This window comes from Elephas maximus, chromosome 3 (assembly GCF_024166365.1).
Source record: "Elephas maximus indicus isolate mEleMax1 chromosome 3, mEleMax1 primary haplotype, whole genome shotgun sequence".
In the NCBI taxonomy this organism is placed as follows: Eukaryota; Metazoa; Chordata; class Mammalia; order Proboscidea; family Elephantidae; genus Elephas; species Elephas maximus.
This window is the reverse complement of record NC_064821.1, coordinates 152,776,322-152,799,280: the sequence shown is the minus strand read 5'-3', so window position 1 is coordinate 152,799,280 and position 22,959 is coordinate 152,776,322. Positions and strand designations below refer to the sequence as shown.

General features: G+C 41.7%; 1 protein-coding gene across 7 annotated transcripts in view; it reads left to right on the top strand.

Annotated features, from left to right (window-relative positions):
- LRRC8D (leucine rich repeat containing 8 VRAC subunit D) overlaps window positions 1-19,728 on the top strand; it is a 142,566-nt gene extending 122,838 nt beyond the window's left edge. For 6 of the 7 annotated variants that reach the window (XM_049879849.1, XM_049879843.1, XM_049879846.1 and 3 more), the window contains one exon: window positions 16,789-19,728. In XM_049879849.1, coding sequence (XP_049735806.1) covers window positions 16,791-19,367 — 2,577 coding nt within the window. In that variant the 5' untranslated portion in view covers window positions 16,789-16,790 and the 3' untranslated portion in view covers window positions 19,368-19,728. Of the gene's footprint in view, window positions 1-6,941; window positions 7,085-16,788 lie in introns of all 7 variants that reach the window. The other variant, XM_049879848.1, reaches the window with a different exon arrangement.
- Window positions 19,729-22,959: the final 3,231 nt, after the last annotated feature.

Below are 22,959 nucleotides of genomic sequence, written 5' to 3'. Positions count from 1 at the left end.
GGTGAAACCCCCTATTAACTACTTTCATACAACCAAGGGAAGGCCCAGGTTTTCTGGAATCTGAAATTTATGTAGTTTGGGGGCCCTTGTTAAGAAAAAGAACACGAAATTAGAAATACAAAAGTACGTAGGGCTTCGGAAGGGGCCTGTGGAAGCCAGGGGTCCTCTCACTGCCTGGTGAACCTGCCTCTGCCTGTTCCTCTATCTGGTTGCTCTTCTCAGTTGGCATTTGATATATATATATTCGGCACTGGGTCTCTGGGTATATTCAACTAGCTTGGAAATTCCATGGCTCTGTTGTTAGGTGCCATCAAATTCTTTTTGACTCATAGCGACCCCATGTGACAGAGTAGAACTTCCCCACAGGGTTTTCTAGACTGTAATCTTTAAAGGAGCAGATTGTCAGGTCTTTCTCCTACAGAGCCGCTGGGTGGGTTCAAGCTGCCAGCTTTTCGATGAGCAGCTGCGTGCTTAGCTGTTGCACCACCAGGGCTCCTTAAGAATGTTTATAGGGTTCTTTACATATAAAACACCTCATTCAACACAGTGAATAATAACAGCATCTAACTTTTATTGAACTCTTATTGTGTGCCGTGTATTTGGTCAGCCCTGGTGGCTTAATGGTTAGGAGCTGAGCTGCCAACCAAAAGATCGGCAGTTCAAATCCACCAGCTGCTCCTTGGAAACCCTATGGGGCAGTTCTCTTCTGCCCCATAGGCTCACTATGAGTCGAAACCGACTCAATGGCAGTGAGTTTTTTGGTTAGCACAGTATTCTGATATAAGTGTTACTGACACACAGATAGGGCATTCACCACTAACTCAAGGGTTAATAAGAACTTCTGCATTTATTGTCTGCGTGAAAGGGCAGAAAACTCCTTGCAGGACAAAGAGAAGGAAGGTCTGAGGCTCTGGCAGCTTCATCTTCTCACCGAGCCTCCCTTTCTATAATTCCTTCCTCCCTGGCCTTTTATGTCACCTGGGTATGTGCAAGGATGGTGCTTGTTCACCTCTGCCCCAGCGTTCACACTGACTTACAACTTGCCCGGCATCAGGAATCATCAGATCTTGGCCTTGTCTCCGGGTGAGGGTGTGCCCAAGCTTCCCTTCATCTTTTTGTCTTTCTGGAGAATGTTTGATGATGAGCCAAGCTGCATGCAGATGGTCTATCAAAATGAGTTAGCTTCAGAATAACCTGTTACAAAGAGCTGTGTAGTGTTATCCATCTGGACGTTGAAGAATGCATGTCAGAGCTGATCATTTTGCCTTTGGCATAATTAATAGTGACCTTTTCTCATTGGCAGTCTTTGACTCACAGCTTCGGTGCCTCCTCAGCCCTCTCCTGGAATGCTGTTATTGGTCTGGGTGAATCATTCTGTTAACAAACTTTTATTAAGTTCCTCTCCTGTGCCATGCCCTGGGGACACAGGGATAAAAGAAATCATCCTCCCATTAAGGAAGGAATTCAAACCCAGGTGGGAGGAGAAAGAGAGACCTACAAGACAGAGTTCAGCAAGTGCCTTGAGCAACCATTGTTTGACTTTGCATTCCTCCCCGTAGCCCCAATGTCTAAGGTTTCCTAAAAAAAAAAAAAAAAAAAAACTGCCAAGTAGCCTTTTTAACTAAATGAGGTGCATATCAAAGAATTAAAATTTTTATCAGTATCTGAGCATCTTTCTTTCTTACTAACTTTGAGAAGTTTTTTAACATTAATTAGCACTAAGGAGAGGTACTCAGGGGAGACTGTTTTCCAGCATTCTTTACCAAGCCAGGAATAAGGATCAGCATATCCAGAGCAGACATCCATGAGTTTAGGATTGAGGGGCTTTCTGTCCAAGAAAGGAGTCCTGGTGGCACAGTGGTTAAAGCACTCAGCCGCTAGCAGAAAGGTCAACAGTTTGAACCCACAAGCTGCTCCGCAGGAGAAAGACTTGGCAGTCTGCTTCTGCAAAGATTTACAAACCTGGAAACCCTATGAGGCAGTCTGTTCCGTCCTGTAGGGTTGCTATGAGTCAGAATTGTCACAGCCGCAGTGAGTTACTGTCCCAAAAGACAGCTGAAAGAGAATGTGGCAAACTTCCTAGGGGTATGGAAAGCTGCTTAGGGTGTCAGGGGGATCTGTCCTAGTTCACCTTTTTTAAAAAAGTGTATTTCTTATCACAATCTTTAAAGGGGGAGTGACACTAGTGAATTATATTTTTTTAATTTGTAGAGTTGCATCAGCCAGAGTATCTTGCATATTTACAATACCCATAACTGTTAATACCTACATAATGCCAGTAGTACAGAGGTCTGTTGGAAAAAACTAATTAGTCTTTTTTTCCCATTTTGCAACTGAAACATTGACTTACCAGACAGCCAGGCAATTTCTTTAGCCATCTGAATTTTTGATACCTGATTTGAATGTGGTATGTGTATACATGTTCATGTGTATATGTGTTCATGTGTATATTTAGTGTTGGAGGAGAGTTTGTATTGATCATATTGTTTATCTTTCAATGAAGGATTTGAAAATTTGTCCCTCACCTTTCTCTTGGATGGTCTCCCTTTTGCCCAGTTCGGCCAAGAGGGCTGATTCTTTTTTTCTGCAGAATACTATAGAAAGAAAGAAAGTTGGCATTTGACTGGGTAGGGGCCACGTGCCTGTGTTCAAAATTAAGAATTTGCTAAATCAAGCTGTTTGCTTGTTCATACTTTAAACCCTTCTCATTAAATAATATTTCAAAGTCATCTGCTGTCTTTATTTTTAATAGGGGTATTGAAGACTTAATAATGCATATGGAGCTAATTTTTATTACAGTTTTAGTTTAGGTAGATTTTTGTCTTTGGTGCTAGAATTTTGCTCTATCATTAATACTGTTATTATAATGATTTCCAAGGAACACTAAGTTACCTATTTTTACACTGCTAATATGAATTTGAACAAAGAAGAGGATTTGAATCCAGGTCTCTTTGGCATTGAAGTTACGAAGTTTGTAGTACTTGCTGCTTTCTTATATAAGTAATTTTAATTTGAATGTTTTTGAAAGAACTAATAAAATTGGAAAAGTTTTACTGTCAGTCAGTCGTTTATGTCGGGATTACTCTATGTACATAGGGCTACATTTTAAAAAATCAAAAAATGGCCGTTGTCGACGAGGCGATTCTGACTCATGGTGACCCCATGTGTGTCAGAGTAGAGCTGTGCTCCCTCCAGTTTTCTGTAGCTGATTTTTTGGAAGTGAATTACCAAAGCCTTTCTTCCAAAGCACCTCAAGGTGGACTTGAACCTCCAACCTTCCTGTTAGCAGCCTAGCATGTTAAGTATTTTCACCACCCTGAGACTTAAGACTGCATGATAGCTCAACATTCAAGAAATTGTCCTAATCATCTTCAGTTAAAGACCAGTGATGATGGGCTTGCTTTTCACCTCAGTGATTCATTTTTCTGCATTCAGATTCAAACATCTTTGGAGGGTGTCTTAGTCATCTAGTGTTGCTATAACAGAAATACCACAAATGGACGGCTTTAACAAAGAAAAATTTATTCTTTCACAGTCTAGTAGGTTACAAGACTAAATTCAGGGTGTCGGCTCCAGGGGATAGCTTTTCTCTCTGTCGGCCTTCTCATCAGTGTTCCGCCAGACTAGGAGCTTCTCTGCACAGGAACCCCAGGTCCAAAGGACTTACTCTGCTCCCGACACTGCTCTCTTGGTGATATAAGGTCTCCCTGTCCTTCTTTTCCCTTCTCTTTTATATCTCGAGACACAATCCAATCTTGTAGACTGAGTCCTGCCTCACTAACACAACTGCTGCCCATCCTCCCTCATTAACATCATAGATTTACAACATACAGGAAAATCACACAATACTGGGAATCATGGCCCAGCCAAACTGATACACACATTTTTGGGGGGACATAATTCAATCCATGACAGAGGGGCTTACTTTTTGCCAGACCCTGTGCTGGATATTTCTAGTTTATGGGCCTATGAGGTAGATGTGCTCAGAGAGGATAAGAAGAATACTAAAGTGTTTATCTTCGGAATCAGTTCAATGCACAGTAGTCATATAACATGATAGCAATCATTTAAACATATTTTTGTACCTAGAATATAAAGTATATAATTCAATGTTTTTTAGTATATTCACAGAGTTGTATAACAATCATAGCTTCTAATTTTTTAATCTGGTTATTGCTTTAGTCTGTCATTACTGATAATACTTTTAGGTAAGAAGACACAGGCTCATGATCATAAAAGAATTTAGATTCAGTCCTTGTTATTTTCTGATCCAACTTTGTCCATCCAGAGTTCAAAAACTTCCCCTATCAGTTCTAGTACAAAAAGCTCTCTTCCATGAGAAGTGTTTGCTTACAGAAATGTTAAGCTGATTTTTATATATGTCATGGACAAAGAGAAACCTTGGAATGTGAAGTCCACTTCCTCTTAATGTAGTTTTCTAAGTCCTCTGCATCAGAGATGTTGTAAAGGAGAACCCAAAGAGTGTGTACAAGTAAAGTTTATTCAGAAGATGTTCTACATCCCACTTTGGTGAGTGGCATCTGGGGTCATAAAAAGCTAGCGAGCAGCCATCTAATAACATGCATCAATTGGTCCCAACCCACCTGGAACAAAGAAGAATGAAGAACGTGAAAGACACAAGGAAAATATTAGCCCAGGAGACAAAAGGGGCTACATAAACCAGGGACTGCATCAGCCTGAGCCCAGAAGAACTAGATGGTACCCAGGTACCACCAAGGACCGCCACAGCAGGGAACACAACAGAGAGTCCCTGACGGAGCAGGAGAAAAGTGGGGTGCAGAACTCAAATTCTAGTAAAAAGACCAGACTTAATGATCTGAGACTGAAGGAACCCCAGAAGACATGACTCCCAGACTCTGTCTTAACCCAGAACTAAAACCATTCCCAAAGCCAACTCTTCAGACAAAAAATAGACTGGACTATAAGACATAAAATGATACTGGTGAAGAGTGTGCTTCTTAGCTCAAGTACATACGTGAGACTAAACAGGCAGCTCCTGTCCAGAGGCGAGATGAGAAGGCAGAAAGGGATAGGAGCTGGTTGAATGGACATGGGAAGTTCGGGGTGGAAAGGAGGAATATACAGTCACATTTATAGGAATAGCAACTCTAGGGTCACATAAAAATGTGTGTATAAATTTTTGTATGAGAAACTAACTTGAGCTGTAAACTTTTACCTAAAGCGCAATTTAAAGAAAAAAGAATCTATGCAAGTAATACCTTCTAAATGTACCTTCTTCTGGTAATAAATGGAAAGAAAATAAAAGAAAAATCCCCTAATAACCATTTACAGCCATTTTTGTGTCCTGATTCACAGATGTGGTTAAAACTCAAGATTTGGGATCCAGGAAGCTGGGTACTGACCTCCTCTCTCACTGACTTGGCTTGCAATCATTAGGAACTTAATATACTATATTATATGTATACGTATTTAACATATTTAAACACACACCCTTTGTTTATGAAAAACAGCTTTTGTTTTCAGAGTGCTGTTGCAGTTAATGGATCCAATACCCCAGGGAGGTGGGAAGGGCATGTGTCATTCCAGGTTTTGAGGATAAAACAGGGTGCCACCACCTGTTGCCTTCAAGTCAGTTCCAACTCATAGCAACCCTGTGTGTGTCAGAGTAGATCTCTGTTCTGTAGGGCTTTCAAGGGCTGTCTTGGGCTGTGTTCTCTAGAGAAGCAAAACCAGTAAAGTATATAAATATATATAAACAAACAAAAAAACGAAACTAGTTGCCGTAGAGTTGATTCGACTCATGGAGAGATTTATATCAAAGAAACAGCACACACCATTGTAGAGACTGGAATGCCTCAAGTCCGTGGATCAGAATAGAGGCTCCTCTTGATTCACGTAGTCACAGGGCCTGGCGAGCCCAAGATCAACAGGTTGGAGAGCAGGATCCCTGCTCTCAGGCTATGAAGACCTACGAATCCCAAGATCTGCAGATAAGCTGATAGCTCAAGTCTCAAGAGCCGGAGGGTCAGATGAACAGGAGGCAGCCTCAGGACCCAGAGTGAGCAAAAAGCCAGAACGTCTGCTTATATTTGGATGCAGGCCACACCCCCAAGGAAACTCCCTTTCAACTGATTGGCTGGTCACAGCAGATTCCATCATGAGAGTGATCACATACAAATACTGAGACTCATGGCCCAGCCACGTTGACACACAGTATTAACCATCAAAGGGCTGATTTTTTGGAAGTAGATTGCCAGGACTTTCTTCTGAGGAACATCTGGATTAGCAGCCAAGCACATTAACTGTTTGCACCTCCCAGGGACAAAATGATAACAAATACATGAATTCAAGGCTTGTGCTTGAGAAAAAAGCCCTAAACCAGTGGCTGACATTGAAGGAAAATACTCATCCCCGGCCCAGAAACCTTCTACAGACTGTATCTACCATCTCATGCCTTCGTTTCTATTCCGTGGCTTACCCACAAGATGCGATATCCATACTGAGGCATTCTAGACTCATAATGGACTAACATTAGAATTATTTGTAGTTTCCGTAGCACATAATTTCTCTCATGTCTCTCTACCTTTGCATTTGCTATTCCTTCTGCCAAAAAATGTTTTCCCTACCCTTCCTACCCCCATAGTCTACTTTTTCTAGCCTCAACTTAAAAATCACCTCTTCTGTCAAGCCATCCCAAATTACCGCATGCAGGTTGGTCTTGCCCTGTCCTGTGCCTCTCTTACGTGGTCAGAAGGTCAGAGCAATTATCTGTGTTGTAATTGCACTTTTATTTGTTTGGTGTCCCCACTAAACTGGGAGCTCCTCGAGGGCAAGGACTATTTCATGTCATCTCTGGATGTTCCTCCATGATGCCTGGCACATGACCTCTGAGTGTATGCCCTGAAAGGTTGTAGTAGGGAAGGTGGTGATTACGTTATGTTATTGCTCTTTCTCCTCAGAGCCAAGGACACCGGTGAGAAGTTCTCTCCTTCAACTCCCAACCCTAAGCCAACAGCACAGTCACTGGAAAACCTCATGATGGAGAAGAAAAGATTTGGAGATGAAAGATTGTGTTAGCTTTCTCACTTACTGGCTTCCGGAGGTTGTTTAAGTTTTTTATGCCTCATGTTTCCTCATACTTTCAGGCAATAGCAGAGTCTAACTCACTGGGTTATTGTGAGAATTGATTGAGATCTTTATCAGAAAGTAGTTTGCGAACTGCAAACAGGAGAAATAAAGAAGAAAGAGGCATGGTAGCTAGTAGAAAGAACATGTACTTTGGCCTTACAAGGATTTTAAATCCTGGCTCCGTCACTAATTGACTTACCTTTCACCACTTAATGTCCCCTAGCCTAGTTCTTTACCTGCCAAATGCAAACAATAACACTTTGCCAGATTAAGTAATGTTGTGAAGGTTAAATGGGATTCAGGCAATGTTTCACTTTGTTCCGTCTATTTATGTTCAACTGTTACCAGACAGCTTTTACACATTGTATATTCATATTTCCACACTCTCTGCCATCTGTACCCCAGGAAGAGGAGGCTGCCTGAGGAAAGGACAGGCTCCCCTGGCCTGTGCCCCCAACCAGCCTGGCCATGCATTGGGACAGGGACACAGCCTCAGTCTGGTATCACGATGCATTTCTAGTGCAGCTCTCTCTGCTGCAGCTTCTCATCCCCATTTCTTTTTGAAACTTTAGTGGAGTAAAACATACATACCAAAAAAAAAGCACATAGCCTAACTGTGCTGTTGTTAGGTGCTGTTGAGGTGGTTCCGACTCATATTGTCCCTGTGTACAACAGAACAAAACATTGCCCGGTCCTGCACCATCCTCACAATCGCTGGTATGCTTGAGCCCATGTTGAAGCCACTGTGTCAATCCATCTCATTCAGGGTCTTCCTCTTTATCGCTGATCATCTACTTTATCAAGCATGATGTCCTTCTCCAGGGACTGATCCCTCCTGATGATATGTCCAAAGTATGTGAGACGTAGTCTTGCCATCTTTGCTTCTAAGGAGCATTCTGGTTGTACTTCTTCCAAGACAAATTTGTTCATTTCTTTAGGCAGTCCATGGTATACTCAATATTCTTCACCAACACCACAATTCAAAGACGTCGGTTCTTCTTTGCCCTTCCTTATTCATCATCCAGCTTTCACATACATAGGAGACGATTGAAAACACCATGGCTTGGGTCAGGCGCACCTTAGTCTTCAAGGTGACGTCTTTGTTTTTCAACACTTTAAAGAGGACTTTTGCAGTAGATTTACCTAATGCAGTATGTGGTTTGATTTCTTGACTGCTGTTTCCATGGGTGTTGATTGTGGATCTGAGTAAAGTGAAATCCTTGACAACTTCAGTGTTCTGTCTGTTTATCATGATGTTGCTTATTGGTCCAGTTGTGAGAATTTTTGGATTCTTTATGTTGAGGTATAATCAATATGGAAGGCTGTAGTAGTTGATCTTTATCAGTAAGTGCAGCAAGTCCTCTTCACTTGCAGCAATCAAGGTTGTGTCATCTGTATAACACAGGTTGTTAATGAGCCTTCCTCCAATCCTGATGCCATGTTCTTCTTCATATAGTCCAGCTTCTCTGATTAAGTGCTCAGCATACATATTGAATAGGTATGGTAAAAGGATACAACCCTGACACACTCCTTTCCTGACTTTAAACCACACAATACCCCCAGCTCTGTTCAAATGATTGCCTCTTGATCTATGTATAGGTTCCTCATGAGCACAGTTAAGTGGTCTGGAATTCCCATTCTTCGAAATGTTATCCATAATTTGTTACGATCCACACAGCCGAATGCCTTAGCATAGTCAATAACACACAGGTAAACACATCTTTCTGGTATTCTCTACTTTCAGCCAGAATCCTTCTGAAATCAACAATGATATCCCTCTTTCCATGCCCTCTCCTAAATCTGGCTTGAATTTCTGGCAGTTCCGTGTCGATATACTGCTGCAGCCGTTTTTGAATGATCTTCAGCAAAATTTTACTTGTGTTTGGTATTATTTTGTTTGATAATTTTTGCATTTGGTTGGACCACCTTTCTTGGGAATAGGCATAAATATGGATCTCTTCCAGTCAGTCATTCAAATTTCTTGGCATAGGCGAGTGAGCACTTCAGCACCGCATCCGTTTGTTGAAACATCTCAATTGGTATTCTGTCAATTCCTGGAGCCTTGTTTTTCACCAGTGCCTTCATTGCAGCTTGGACTTCTTTCTTCAGTGCCATCAGTTCCTGATCATATGCTACCTCCTGAAATGGTTGAACCATCGACCATTTTGTATAGTGGTATAGTGGCTGTGTATATTCTTTCCATCTTCTTTTGATGCTTCCTATGTCATTTAATATTTTCCCCATAGAATCCTTCAATATTGCAATTTGAGGCTTGAATATTTTTTTTTTCAGTTCTTTCAGCTTGAGAAATGCAGAGTGTATTCTTTTCTTTTGGTTTTCTATCTCTAGGCCTTTGCACATGCCTTTATAATACTTTGTCTTCTTGAGCTGCCCTTTGATACCTTCTTTTCTGCTCTTTTACGTCATCATTTCTTCCTTTTGCTTTAGCTACTCAATGTTCAAGAGCAGGTTTCAGAGTCTCTTCTGACTCTCTTCTTTCATTCCAGTCTTTTTAATGACCTCTTGCTTTCTTCATATATGATGTCCTTGATGTCATTCCACAACTCATCTGGTCTTCGGTCATTAGTGTTAAATGCGTCTAAACTAGTCTTGAGATGGTCTTTAAATTCAGGTGGAATATACTCAAGGTCATACTTTGGCTATTGTGGACTTGTTCTAATTTTCTTCAGTTTCAACTTGAACTTGAGTATGAGCAATTGGTGGTCTGTCTGTTCCGCAGTCAGCCTCTGGCCTTGTTCTGACTGATGATATTGAGCTTTTTCATTGTCTCTTTCCACAGATGTAGTCGATTTGATTCCTATGCATTCATTCTGATGAGGTCCACTTGTATAGTCACCGTTTATGTTGGTGAAAAAAGGTATTTACGACGAAGAAGTCACTGACTTTGAGATGTCTAGCATCGTTTATGTCACGAACGTCATATTTTCCAACTACCAATCCTTCTTTGTTTCCAACTTTCACATTCCAATCTCCAGTAATTATCAATACATCCTGATTGCATGGTTGATCAATTTCAGACTGAAGAAGTTAGTAAAAATCTCCAATTTCTTCATCTTTTGCCTTAATGGCTGATGCGTAAATTTGAATAATAGTATCAACTGGTCTTTTTCCTTGTAGGTATATGGATATTTTCCTATCACCAAGAGTGTTGTACTTCAGGATAGACCTTGAAATGTTCTTTTTGATGATTAATGCAACACCATTCCTCTTCAAGTTGTCATTCCCAGCGTAGTAGACCATATGATTGTCCAATTCAAAATGGCCAATACCGGTCCATTTCAGCACACTAATGCCTAGGATATCGATGTTTATGCATTCCATTTCATTTTTGACGATTTCCAATTTTCCTAGATTCATTCTTCATACAGTCCACCTTCTGACGGATGTCTGTAGCTGTTTCTTCTCATTTTGAGTCATGCCACATCAGCACGTGAAGGTCCCGAGAGCTTGACTCCATCTGCGTCATTAATGTTGACTCTACTTTGAGGAGGCTTCTCTTCCCCAGTCATCTTTTGAATGCCTTCCATCCTGAGAGGCTCATCTTCCAGCGCTGTATCAGACAATATTCTGCTGCTACTCATAAGGTTTTCACTGGCTGATTCTTTTTAGAAGTAGACCACTGGGTCCTTCTTCCTAGTCTGTCTTAGTCTGGAAGCTCAGCTGAAACCTGTCCACCATGAGTGACCCTGATGGTATTTGAATACCAGTGGCATATCTTCCAGTGTCACAGCAACATGCAAGCCCCCACAGTATGACAGACTGGTTGTTGTTAGAGACTAAATATAGACATCATAGTTTATGAACTAAAACACCCATGTAACCAGACCGTTAGAGGCAGCAATGAGAATGAATGACCTGGTTATATGGGTGTTTTAGCCTAAATGTAGACATCACATTTTATGAACTAAAACACCCATTTAGCTAGAACATTCATTCTCATTGCTGCCTCTAACAGTCCATTCTATGAATACACCACATTTCATTTTTCTCTACCTACTTTTGAGCATTTGGATAGCTTCTAATTTAGGGTTATTACAAGTAGTGCTGCTGTGAACATTCTTGTACATGTCTTTTGATGAATATATGTATTTCTCTTGAGTATATACTTAGGAGTGAAATTGCTAAATTGTAGACCATACATACATTTGGTTTTGTAGATACTACCTAAAAGTTTCCCAACATGGTTATGCCAGTTCACTCTCGCTAGTAGTGTTTAAGAGTTCCAATTGCTACTCTCATCAGCATTTGATATTATCAGTCTTTTTAATTTTAGGTATTCTGGTGGATTTTGTGATATTTTGTAACATTTGGGAAATGAAACCATTCCTCCAACCCCCAATACCTGAAATTCTAAACTTTCATGCAGTTACTATAAGGAATGTACTCTATACAAAAGGGAGATTATATCAGATGTAAAGTGCCTAGTATAGTCCTTGCTATGTGGAAGGCAGATGACCAATGATAGCTATCATTATTAGGTATTATTATCACTAAATGCCTTCTGTATTTTTGGGGGCAGGGAGAAGAGTAATGTGGTGGATACAAAGGTGAATAAGACACAGTCTCTGCCCACCAGGAGCTCCATATCTAGTTGAAAAAACCAACTTGGAAAACAGATTACTAAGCAGTGTGATAGGAGTTAGGGAAAGAATGTAGTGCTTGAGCTGGGTCTTGAAGAATAAGTCAGAGTTCAACAGAAAGAAAAAAGGCAAATGGGCTAGAGGAGATGGCAGGGACACAGAACCCTTGGGGTGGGGGTAGCAGAGTAGACAGTGAGCCGAAGAAGAGCTCACTTGAGGGTGGGGTTGGCGGCATGCTGTTCTTGGTGGTTCCGGCACTGTTGCTCTTGCAGGGAACTTGGGGGCCTGAGCTGGCAACCATTTGACATTTGTGTGAAGGTCTGTTCTCCATCACTCTATTCTCTGCCACCACCTTTTGAGTTTCTTTTTCCGCCACTGGGAAAGTGTTCAGCCCCTTCTCCTCTCTCCGGGAACAACGTCTGTACCAAGTAAAAGGTGCCTGAAAACCACTGTTGAAGCTTAACAGCTGCAAGATATTACGAGTTACCAGGATCCCACAATTGCTCTGCTGTGGTCCTTTAGCTATTTATTTTTATACTGAGGCCTGGCTTAGATTTTTCATTCTTGCATAGGCCCAGGTTACTTAGTGGTAGAAATTAAATTTACTAAAGTGCTTTTCTGCCCAATACCATATGTAGACAGTTAATAAATGTTCTTGAGGAATTTGATGATGATGGTGATGATGCCAAAGATGGTCAAGATGTTACACATTCTTTAACTGATTGAGCACCTACTAAGTGTCAAGCATTGTATATATAACAACAAGCAAGGTAGACATAATCTCTGCCCTCCTTTAATGTATTCTGTAGTGTGGGATCAGACCAGTAAACAGTCAATTCTGTTACAGTGTGGTAAGAGCTATGATAGGGGGAGGTACAGAGTGCTGTGGGAGTACAGAGAAGCCTTTCACCCAGACAGAGAAGGCTTCCTGGAAAGGTGACATCTAAACTGAAGGGGGATGGGGAAAAAGTATTCCAGGCAGAGGAACGCAGGGGGGTAGGGAAGGGAGGCTGAACGTAAGGGTGAGTATGACTTGTTGGAGGAACTAAAAGAAGTTATCAACCTAGACCATAGGAAGTCTGGAGAGGAGAGATAGGGGCAGGGCAGATGAGTACTTTAGAAGGATCTTCTAAAAGCGTGGCTCTCAAAGTCTGATCCCTATATCATTGGCATCACCTGGTAACTTGTTAAAAAATAAGAGCCCTACCCCAGGCCTACTGAATTAGAAACTCTGGGGATGAGCTAGCAGCAATCTGTGTTTTAGCAAACCCTCCAAGTGATTCTGATGCATGCTGAAGTTTGAGAACCACCGTGGTGAATAAACCTTTGTAACTCAAGGGCAGTCTGAGCCATCCCAGACCTACCGGATCAGAATCCACATTCTCGCAGGATTCCCCAGGCAATGCGTGTACATGTTAACATTTGAGACACACTGATCTAAACCACGTTGAGAATGGTGAACTTCCATCTTAAGGGCTGCAGGGTGGAACATGGATTAGAGAAGGTTAAGGCTGGAGGTAAGGAGACCAGTGTGATAAGGCTTAACAGAAAAGCAACCAGCATTCTCAGTACCCAAAAAAAAACCCAAACCCATTGCCTTCTATTTGATATCAACTCATAGCAACCCTATAGGACAGAGGAGAGCTGCCCCATAGGCTTTTTCAGTACGGTAACTTTTTAAAATTCTCCCTCAATCCTCCAATCCAAATATCCTGGCTTCTCTAGAGCCCGCTGCAGCTGTATGAAGAGTAAAGAAAAATTTGATTGGAAAGAAGTGTTATGTGGAAGAATTCTATCCATTACCCCTGCAGATGGCCCTTTAAAACCGTGGTCCGTAGGTATGATCATACAGAGTTTTTTGCCAGGAATTACCCCATGCAAGGCATATTCCTCCAGTCTCTATGCATGAAGTAATATGTGCTCTGTAACCTGTGACTTGGTGCTGTCTTTTGTGCATTCTCGATAGGGACTGAAGAGCTCAAATGACATGTGGCATATGGTTGAGCTGTTCTCATTTAGTCTGGCTTACTGTATATTCTAAAAGCCTTTCTTCCTGCTTAAATCCCCAAGCGACTCATGAAAACAAAACGTATACAGGACACAGGAGCTCAGAATAAAAGGGGTTGGAGTGGACAGGGTATTTCTCACTTTGCCTAACCCAAAAACCGAACCCACTGCTGTCAAGTCGGTTTCGACTCATAGTGACCCTATAGGACAGAGCAGAACTGCCTGGTAGAGTTTCCAAGGAACGCCTGGCGGATTCAAACTGCTGACCTTTTGGTTAGCAGCCGTAGCACTTAACCACTACGACACCAGGGTTTCCCCACTTTGCCTACTGAGCTACAAATGTTTCTTTTTCCTCACTTCCTTGGTAATTTCTACAAAGACTCGTTGCCAGTCATTTCATACTTAACCACTGAAATCTGGGAGTGTGGTTTCTAGCAATTTTCACAAAATATTAAGTACAACTCAATAGTTTAAATATGTTATAGAGTTTTTAGGCTTATGTTTTCCTGATTACATAAGAGATGTTTCACTTAAAAAAAAAAACACTACAGATTTGAGAATTGCTATTACAATTGAAAAGATATTTGTATGTTATTAAGAAATATTTTACACCTGATCTGTACTATACTAGGTACAGAGAAGGGTTTCAGGAAAAATAAGATGTGAGCCTTGCCTTCAGGGACTTAATTTTTTTTTTTTTTTAAATCTTTAGATGAAGGTTTACACAACAAACTAGTTTCTCATTAAACAGCACACATATTGTTTATGACATTGATTACCAACCCCACGACATGTCAACACTCTCCCTTCTCTACCTTGGGTTCCCTATTACGAGCTTTCCTGTACCCTCATGCCTTCTAGGCCTTGCCTCTGGGCTGATGTGCCCCTTTGGTCTCGTTTTGTTTTATGGGCCTGTCTAATCTTTGGCCAAAGAGTGAACCTCAGGAGTGACTTCATTACGAAGCTGAAAAGGTATCTGGAGCCATACTCTGAGGGTTTCTCCAGTCTCTGTCAGGCCAGTAAGTCTGGTCTTTTTTTTTTTTTTTTATGAGTTAGAGTCGTGTCTACATTTTTCCCTAGCTCTGTCTGGGACCCTTTATTGTGATCTCTGTATCAGAGCTCTCAGTGGTGGTAGCCAGGCAGCATATAGCTGTACTGGACTAGTATGGTGGAGGCCATGGTAGATGTGGCCCATTAGTCCTTTGGACTAATCTTACCCTTATATGTTAATTTTTCTTCATTATTCTTTGCTCTTGAAGGGGAGAGACCAGTGGAGTATCTTAGGTGGTCGCTCACAGGCTTTTAAGACCCTAGGCGCTACTCACCAAAGTAGAATGTAGAACATTTTCTTTATAAATTATATTATGTCAGTTGAGCTACATGTTCCCTGAGACCATGGTTGCCACAGCCCTCAGCCCAGCAGTTCAGTCAAGGGCCTTAATTTAAAACAGAGATAGCGGAATCACAGTACTAATGCCACCACTCTCTATTTTGTCATCCAAGGGAGATACTGTTTTCTATTGAGCCCAGGGTCAGCCCAGGATCTTTTGCAAGAAAGCACTCCAGGCAAATTTACACAGATAAATAAAAAGCTATCTGCTATCCTTTCTTTAAAACATAAATGCATTCCCAGTACCTTGAGTACTTGCCTAGACTTTTTAGTTTTTAAGTGTTTTACTAGTTTTTTTTTTTTTAAGAAGTAAATCATTTTACACGTGACTATTAGAACCGTAGAACTTCCTGAGAAAGCAGAATGTGGTAAGGTTACTTTTCAAATAGAGAAGTTGAAACTCCTAAACTCAGGAAGATAAACATTTGGTTCAAGTACATGATTACAAAAGCTCATGCCATTACTTGCTCCTTGGTCACATCCAGCATGATCGTCCTTGTACTTTGTTATTCATATAAACTAGTTACAATACTCTAAAGCAATAGTGAATGTTGACCACATTTTCGAGTGTCCTGGCACCATGGCTTCTTTCAGTGCTGCCTGGGTCATCTGCTTTTCTAGACATCAAAGGCCTTATTGGTCTTGACTTACTCAAAATCAGCATTACTGATGATTTCACACCCACGTGTAGCTTTGGCCCTCTTCTCATCTCACACATTGTTCATGGACGCTGCATCACAGGCCAGAATTTCAGCTACATTTATTGATAGATCCCAAGTATGTATTCTCAGACTCCTCTCAAACTCTAGACCCTTAGTTTTAACTGTCCAAGGGATGTTTCTACCAGGGTGATAACAGAGGCTTGGGGAGGGTGGGTAGAGGGGGCATTTGCCCCTGGGAGCAAGTCCAAGGGGATGGCAGATAAGGGTGGCTGTTGAATCACCATCCCTGCCCCCTACCCCTGTCGATGAGGTGGGGCAAACTTAGAGGTTGCCCCTGGGCGTCCGTTACCCTCCTTACTCCTTTGGGTAATAAGAGTTAACATAAATAAGTGCTTTCTTGGGGGCAGGGAGTATGTGAGAGCTTTCCAAGCATAACTTAATTGAACCTTTCAAACAACCCTGAGAAGTCATCATCCCCATTGTGCAGGTAGGAAACAAAAGGCTTGGAGAATCACACCATTAGTAAGTAGTAGAACTGAGTCTGGACACAGGCTGTCTATAGTTTAATAGTATCTCCGGACACCTCAGTTTTAGCTTATACAAAATTGAAGTCATCCTGTCCCCCTACCCCAAACTCCAGTCCACAACAAATGCCATTTTGGTCTCATATCCTCCTTCAGGGTCCAGTAAGTTACAAATTCTATCAATTCTGTTTCCTAAATAGCTCTCAAATCTTTCCCTTCCATTCTAGCCTAACCATTAATAGACTTTGTGCAAGCTATCATTATTTCTTACCTAGAATGTAGTCCTTACTCCCCACCTTGCTATTTTCTTTCTTGGATAGAAGAGGAAAACTACCATCTCCCTTTAGTTTTTTTACTACTATACCTATCTTAGGTACAAAGATAGGACCTGGATGAGCCAGCTTTAATTAGTTTGGAGCAAGTCAAAGGTTTTTCTCATTTAGTGTTTTCACTTGCACCTTTGTAATAATGTCTTTTGTTTGCTTGTTTTCTAGGAATGTTTACCCTTGCAGAAGTTGCTTCACTTAATGACATCCAGCCAACTTACCGAATCCTGAAGCCATGGTGGGACGTGTTTATGGATTACCTGGCTGTCGTTATGTTGATGGTAGCCATCTTTGCAGGAACCATGCAACTTACCAAAGATCAGGTGGTCTGCTTGCCAGTGTTGCCATCTCCTGTAAATTCAAAGGCACACACGTCACCAGGAAACGCTGACGTCACCACCGACATCCCGAAGATAGAAGCAGCCACTGACCGAGACCGAGATGGGCAGGCAGCAAATGGCATTTCCTTTGGCACATCTGCTGTGACACCTGACATACCTCTCAGAGCCACATATCCTCGTACAGATCCCACAGTTCCCAGTCAGGAAGCAAGGAAAGAGAAGAAAGACCCAACAGGCCGAAAAACAAACTTAGATTTTCAGCAATATGTATTTATTAATCAGATGTGTTACCATCTGGCCCTTCCGTGGTATTCTAAGTACTTTCCATACCTTGCTCTTATACATACTATTATTCTCATGGTTAGCAGCAACTTTTGGTTCAAATATCCCAAAACATGCTCAAAAGTAGAACATTTTGTTTCAATACTAGGAAAGTGCTTTGAATCTCCTTGGACTACTAAAGCGTTGTCTGAGACGGCGTGTGAAGACTCAGAGGAAAACAAACAGAGAATAACAGGTGCCCAGACTCTACCAAAGCATGTGTCTACCAGCAGTGACGAAGGGAGCCCCAGTGCCAGCACCCCAATGATCAACAAAACTGGCTTCAAATTTTCAGCTGAGAAGCCAGTGATTGAAGTCCCCAGCATGACCATCCTGGATAAAAAAGATGGGGAACAGGCCAAAGCCCTGTTTGAGAAAGTGAGGAAGTTCCGAGCCCATGTGGAAGACAGTGACTTGATCTATAAACTCTATGTGGTCCAAACAGTTATCAAAACAGCCAAGTTCATTTTTATCCTCTGCTACACTGCAAACTTTGTCAACGCAATCAGCTTTGAACATGTCTGCAAGCCAAAAGTTGAGCATCTGACTGGGTATGAGGTATTTGAGTGCACCCATAATATGGCTTACATGTTGAAAAAGCTTCTCATTAGTTACATCTCCATTATTTGTGTGTATGGTTTTATCTGCCTCTACACTCTCTTCTGGTTATTCAGGATACCTTTGAAAGAATATTCTTTTGAAAAAGTCAGAGAAGAGAGCAGTTTCAGTGACATTCCAGATGTCAAAAACGATTTTGCATTCCTTCTGCACATGGTAGACCAATATGACCAGCTATACTCCAAGCGTTTTGGTGTGTTCTTGTCAGAAGTCAGTGAAAATAAACTTAGGGAAATTAGTTTGAACCATGAGTGGACATTTGAGAAGCTGAGGCAGCACGTATCCCGCAATGCCCAAGACAAGCAGGAGTTACACCTGTTTATGCTGTCGGGTGTGCCCGACGCTGTCTTTGACCTCACAGACCTGGATGTGCTAAAACTTGAACTGATTCCAGAAGCTAAAATTCCTGCTAAGATCTCTCAGATGACCAATCTCCAAGAGCTTCACCTCTGCCACTGCCCTGCAAAAGTTGAACAGACTGCTTTTAGCTTTCTCCGCGATCACTTGAGATGCCTTCATGTGAAGTTCACTGATGTGGCTGAAATTCCTGCCTGGGTGTATTTGCTCAAAAACCTTCGAGAGTTGTACTTGGTTGGCAATTTGAACTCTGAAAACAATAAGATGATAGGGCTTGAATCTCTCCGAGAGTTGAGGCATCTTAAGATTCTCCACGTGAAGAGCAATTTGACCAAAGTCCCCTCCAACATTACAGATGTGGCACCACATCTCACAAAGTTAGTCATTCATAATGACGGCACTAAACTCTTGGTACTGAACAGCCTTAAGAAAATGATGAATGTCGCCGAGCTAGAACTCCAGAACTGTGAGCTAGAGAGAATCCCACATGCTATTTTCAGCCTCTCTAATTTACAGGAACTGGATTTAAAATCCAATAGCATACGCACAATTGAGGAAATCATCAGTTTCCAGCATTTAAAAAGACTGACTTGTTTAAAATTATGGCATAACAAAATTGTTACCATTCCGCCCTCCATTACCCATGTCAAAAACTTGGAGTCACTTTACTTCTCTAACAACAAGCTCGAATCCTTACCAGTGGCAGTGTTTAGTTTACAGAAACTCCGATGCTTAGATGTAAGCTACAACAACATTTCACTGATTCCAGTAGAAATAGGATTGCTTCAGAACCTGCAGCATTTGCATATCACTGGGAACAAAGTGGACATCCTGCCAAAACAGTTGTTTAAGTGCGTGAAGTTGAGGACTTTGAATCTGGGGCAAAACTGCATCACCTCCCTCCCTGAAAAAATTGGCCAGCTCTCCCAGCTCACTCAGCTGGAGCTGAAAGGCAACTGCCTGGACCGCCTGCCAGCCCAGCTGGGCCAGTGTCGACTGCTCAAGAAAAGCGGGCTTGTTGTGGAAGATCACCTTTTTGACACCCTGCCACTTGAAGTCAAAGAAGCATTGAATCAAGACATAAATGTTCCCTTTGCAAATGGGATTTAAACTGAGATAATATGTGCATACCCATGTGCAGGAACCACTTCCTAGATTGCAAATGCTCACGTACAAGTTATTGCAAGATAATGCATTTTAGGAATAGATACATCTTTAAAACTAAAACCCCGAGAGGATGCATAGAAGGCTGATAGGAGACATAACTGAATGTTCAGTGTTTGTAGTGTTTTAAGTCATTCATTTCCAAATCTTTTTTTTGTTTTTCTTTTGGGGAAGGGGAAGGAAAAATTATAATCACTAATCTTGGTTTCTTTTTAAATTGTTTGTAACTTGGATGCTGCCGCTGCTGAATGTTTACAGATTGCTTGCCTGCTACAGTAAATGATTAAATCGACATTTTCTTACTATATCACCTGTTTTGGGGGTGTCTTGATTTGCTTGGGCTAATTGGTGTGATATTCCTTTAACTCGGACTACTAAAGACACACCAGGTTGGAACTTGTAAATTTAAATTTGCTGAAATATGGATTTCTTTCCTTTTTGATTTAAAACACCTCAAATAAGCACATCTTAAAACACTGGCCTGGAAGTGTTGCTGCTGCTGCTGCTGCTGCTTCTGCTGCTGAAAATAGCTTTTGTACTCTTAAAATGGAGTCCCTGGGTGAGCCAAACAGTTAACACACTAGGCTGCTAACTAAAAGGTTGGAGGTTCAGGTCTACCCAGAGGCATCTTTGAAGAAAGGCTGGCAGTCTACTTCCGAAACATTAGCCATTGGAAACCCCATGGAGCACAGTTTTACTCTGACGCACGTGGGGTCGCCATGAGTCAGAGTCGACTGTGGCCACGTGGTAGTGGTGGGTAGTCTTGAAGGCATGGAATGCAGTAAAGCTGTGTCGATTGTTGAGACTTTTGACTTATTTGTTAAGGATAAATAGTAACAAGGAAAAACCAAAGGAAATAACATTCCTTAATAATGACCATTGTATGTAATCTGGAGTCCTGATTATGTGGTACATTTTTCTATCAATAATACAGGGTTGACAATAAATAGGAAATTTTTTAAATACATTTATCTTAATTATAACAAAATTTTTAATGACTTAATGGTTAGAAACTTTCCGGTATCACCATTTGGAAGAGCGCATACAAATCAAAGCAGGTGTCATCATTTCTTACCCTTTTCACTGGTGCTGTAGTGATGGGAAGAAATAGGACCCACAGTTCATCCAGGTGGAAAACTCTGACCTTCCTTGTTCATTTCACTGACAGGCTACATTTCCAGTGTTTATCTACGTCTGGGTGGATCATGTCCAGGGAAATGCTGACAGAATGCACTGTATAGATACCATCTTTGTTTTTTATCTAACTTAAACCAAACTCATTGCCTTCAAGTCGATTCCGACTCATAGTGACCCTATTGGACAGAGTAGAACTGTCCCATAGGGTTTCCAAGGAGCGACTGGTGAGTTCGAACTGCTGACCTTTTAGAATGTGTCTAAATCCATCTCAGAAATTAAAAAATTCCCTGCCACCTGGTTAGGTATCAGTTGGCAGGTATTTCATAGACCTTCTGCTGAAGTTTCTAGTTTGTTTTTCCAAGAGAAAAGAGGTATTTAGCATTCTGGATCATGAGGTAGTATCCTATCTGTATAAGATTGGACTTGCTTAGTGGAACACTCTTGTCACTCCTTAACATGGCTAGAAGGATTGTGCAGAGAACGTGGGAGGATGGACTCACATCCTTGCCTTGCTCACAAATACTAAACCCTGGAGGGTCTGGGACGTGAAAAGCGGAGGTGAATCTCTGTCTGCAGTAGAGCCTGTAATACTCCAAGAAGTATTATCACTGATAGAAAAGGCTAGAGCCACTGTGGCTGAATTAAGAACTGACCCCAGCTCCAGCATCCTGGCCTTCTTCCCTCCTCCTGATTTGGAAAATCAGACAGGACAATCGTGAAATTTTGGTACAAGCAAATGTCCTCCCACATACACATCTTCCATTCCTCTCTGCTTTCATTCACCTGTTCGCTAACACTGATTACGCGCCTACTTCATGGCCAGCCAGTGCTAGGAACTGGGGAGTCACTATTGGAATAAGTCACAGTCCCTGCCTCCATTGGGGAGGCTTTATAGAAAGTGGGGGAGATAAGTAATTACACAAATAATTACAGTCGTAGTAAAGAAGGTGGACAAGGTTCTCTGTGAGTGAACAGTATTGAGGGTGGGAGCAAGCTTAGTCAAAGAGGAGGCTCAGGGAAGTTTTATGAACGCTGTCTGTAATCCCTCCTGAATACTTCCCTCCCACCAGCCACATAGGGCCCTGTTCTCCCTGCATAGGAAAGCCACCACCTGAAATTCGTACACCATTTTTAGAGGGCCTTCCTGTGTATTTGTGTGGTAAACTGGGCAGATCTTAGGATCGTTGCTTTTTGGACAAGGAAACTTGTCTTCGTTTCTTAAAACAGATGTGTATTGTTTGTGATGGGCAGAAGTAGCAGGACTCCCACTGGTTACTGTGGTGTTCAGAGCAGAGCTGCTCTGTAGGAGCTGGAGCCTGGGGCAATCTCAAAGCTTGACCACTGCAGCCCTGCTCAAGGAGTGCTGCCCATAGGCACCCGTTTCCTATGCAGTACTTGGGGTTCGATCACATAAAACCCACTGGTGTTAGAGGCCTTCAAGCAGTGTCAACGGGTACCTTTTCTCTAACCCATATTACTATTGACTTCATCAGCCCTTAATGATTTCCTTGAACTCTGAATAGTTCACCGTCAATTGTTTTAAATGCCAATTTTTATGCCACTGTTTGCAAATAGCAGTTTAATATTTTAAAAGAAGTTTCCTAAGAAATGCTAGTTCATTTAGCAGACTTTGAATATAGTGAGTCTTGGAGCCTCAAGGAAACAACAGATGAGAGTTGTGGCCCACAGGTGCTCGGCCCATGTGGGCCCGTGAATTTATGCTAGCATTGCACACACAAGACATGAGGGAAAACAAACCAACTAGTTTCAGTGTATGAGTTTTGGCTTACTAATATCTTCAGAGCTTTCTCCAAAGCCCCTTGAGCACTCATCTGAAGAAAATTATTCCAATTTAAAAGTATCTTTATTATTCCACATCTGGGTAAGTCCCACAAAGTCTGAGAGAACCTGGTTTACTTTTGACCTTTTGGCTTTGTTTTCAGGAGTTCAGAAGGATGAATTAAAATCATTTCAGGGACCTCATTCTAAGCCGTGGAAATTTAGTAATTTAATAGTAAGTAGGAAGATCTCAGGTCCCTGGGTGGTCCCAAATGGTTTGCTCTTGCTACTAACCTAAAGGTTGATGGTTCAAACCAACCTCCAGTGGCACCACAGAAGAATGACCTGGCAATCTGCTTCCATGAAAATTACGGCCAAGAAAACTCTACGGAGCAATTCTACTCTAACATAAGAGGTCGCCATGAGTCAGAATCCACTCAATGGCAGCGGGTTTGGGGTTTCATGTAGAAAGAGTTCACTCTACGTAACTCCTGGACCAGTGTAACTGTTTGATATATTTCATATATGAAGAGAGAGGTTATGTTTTATTAAGGTTATCTCTAGTACTTTCCCTGACTAGTTCCCGTGGTCTCTGCATCAACCAGTAACCAAACAATCCAAG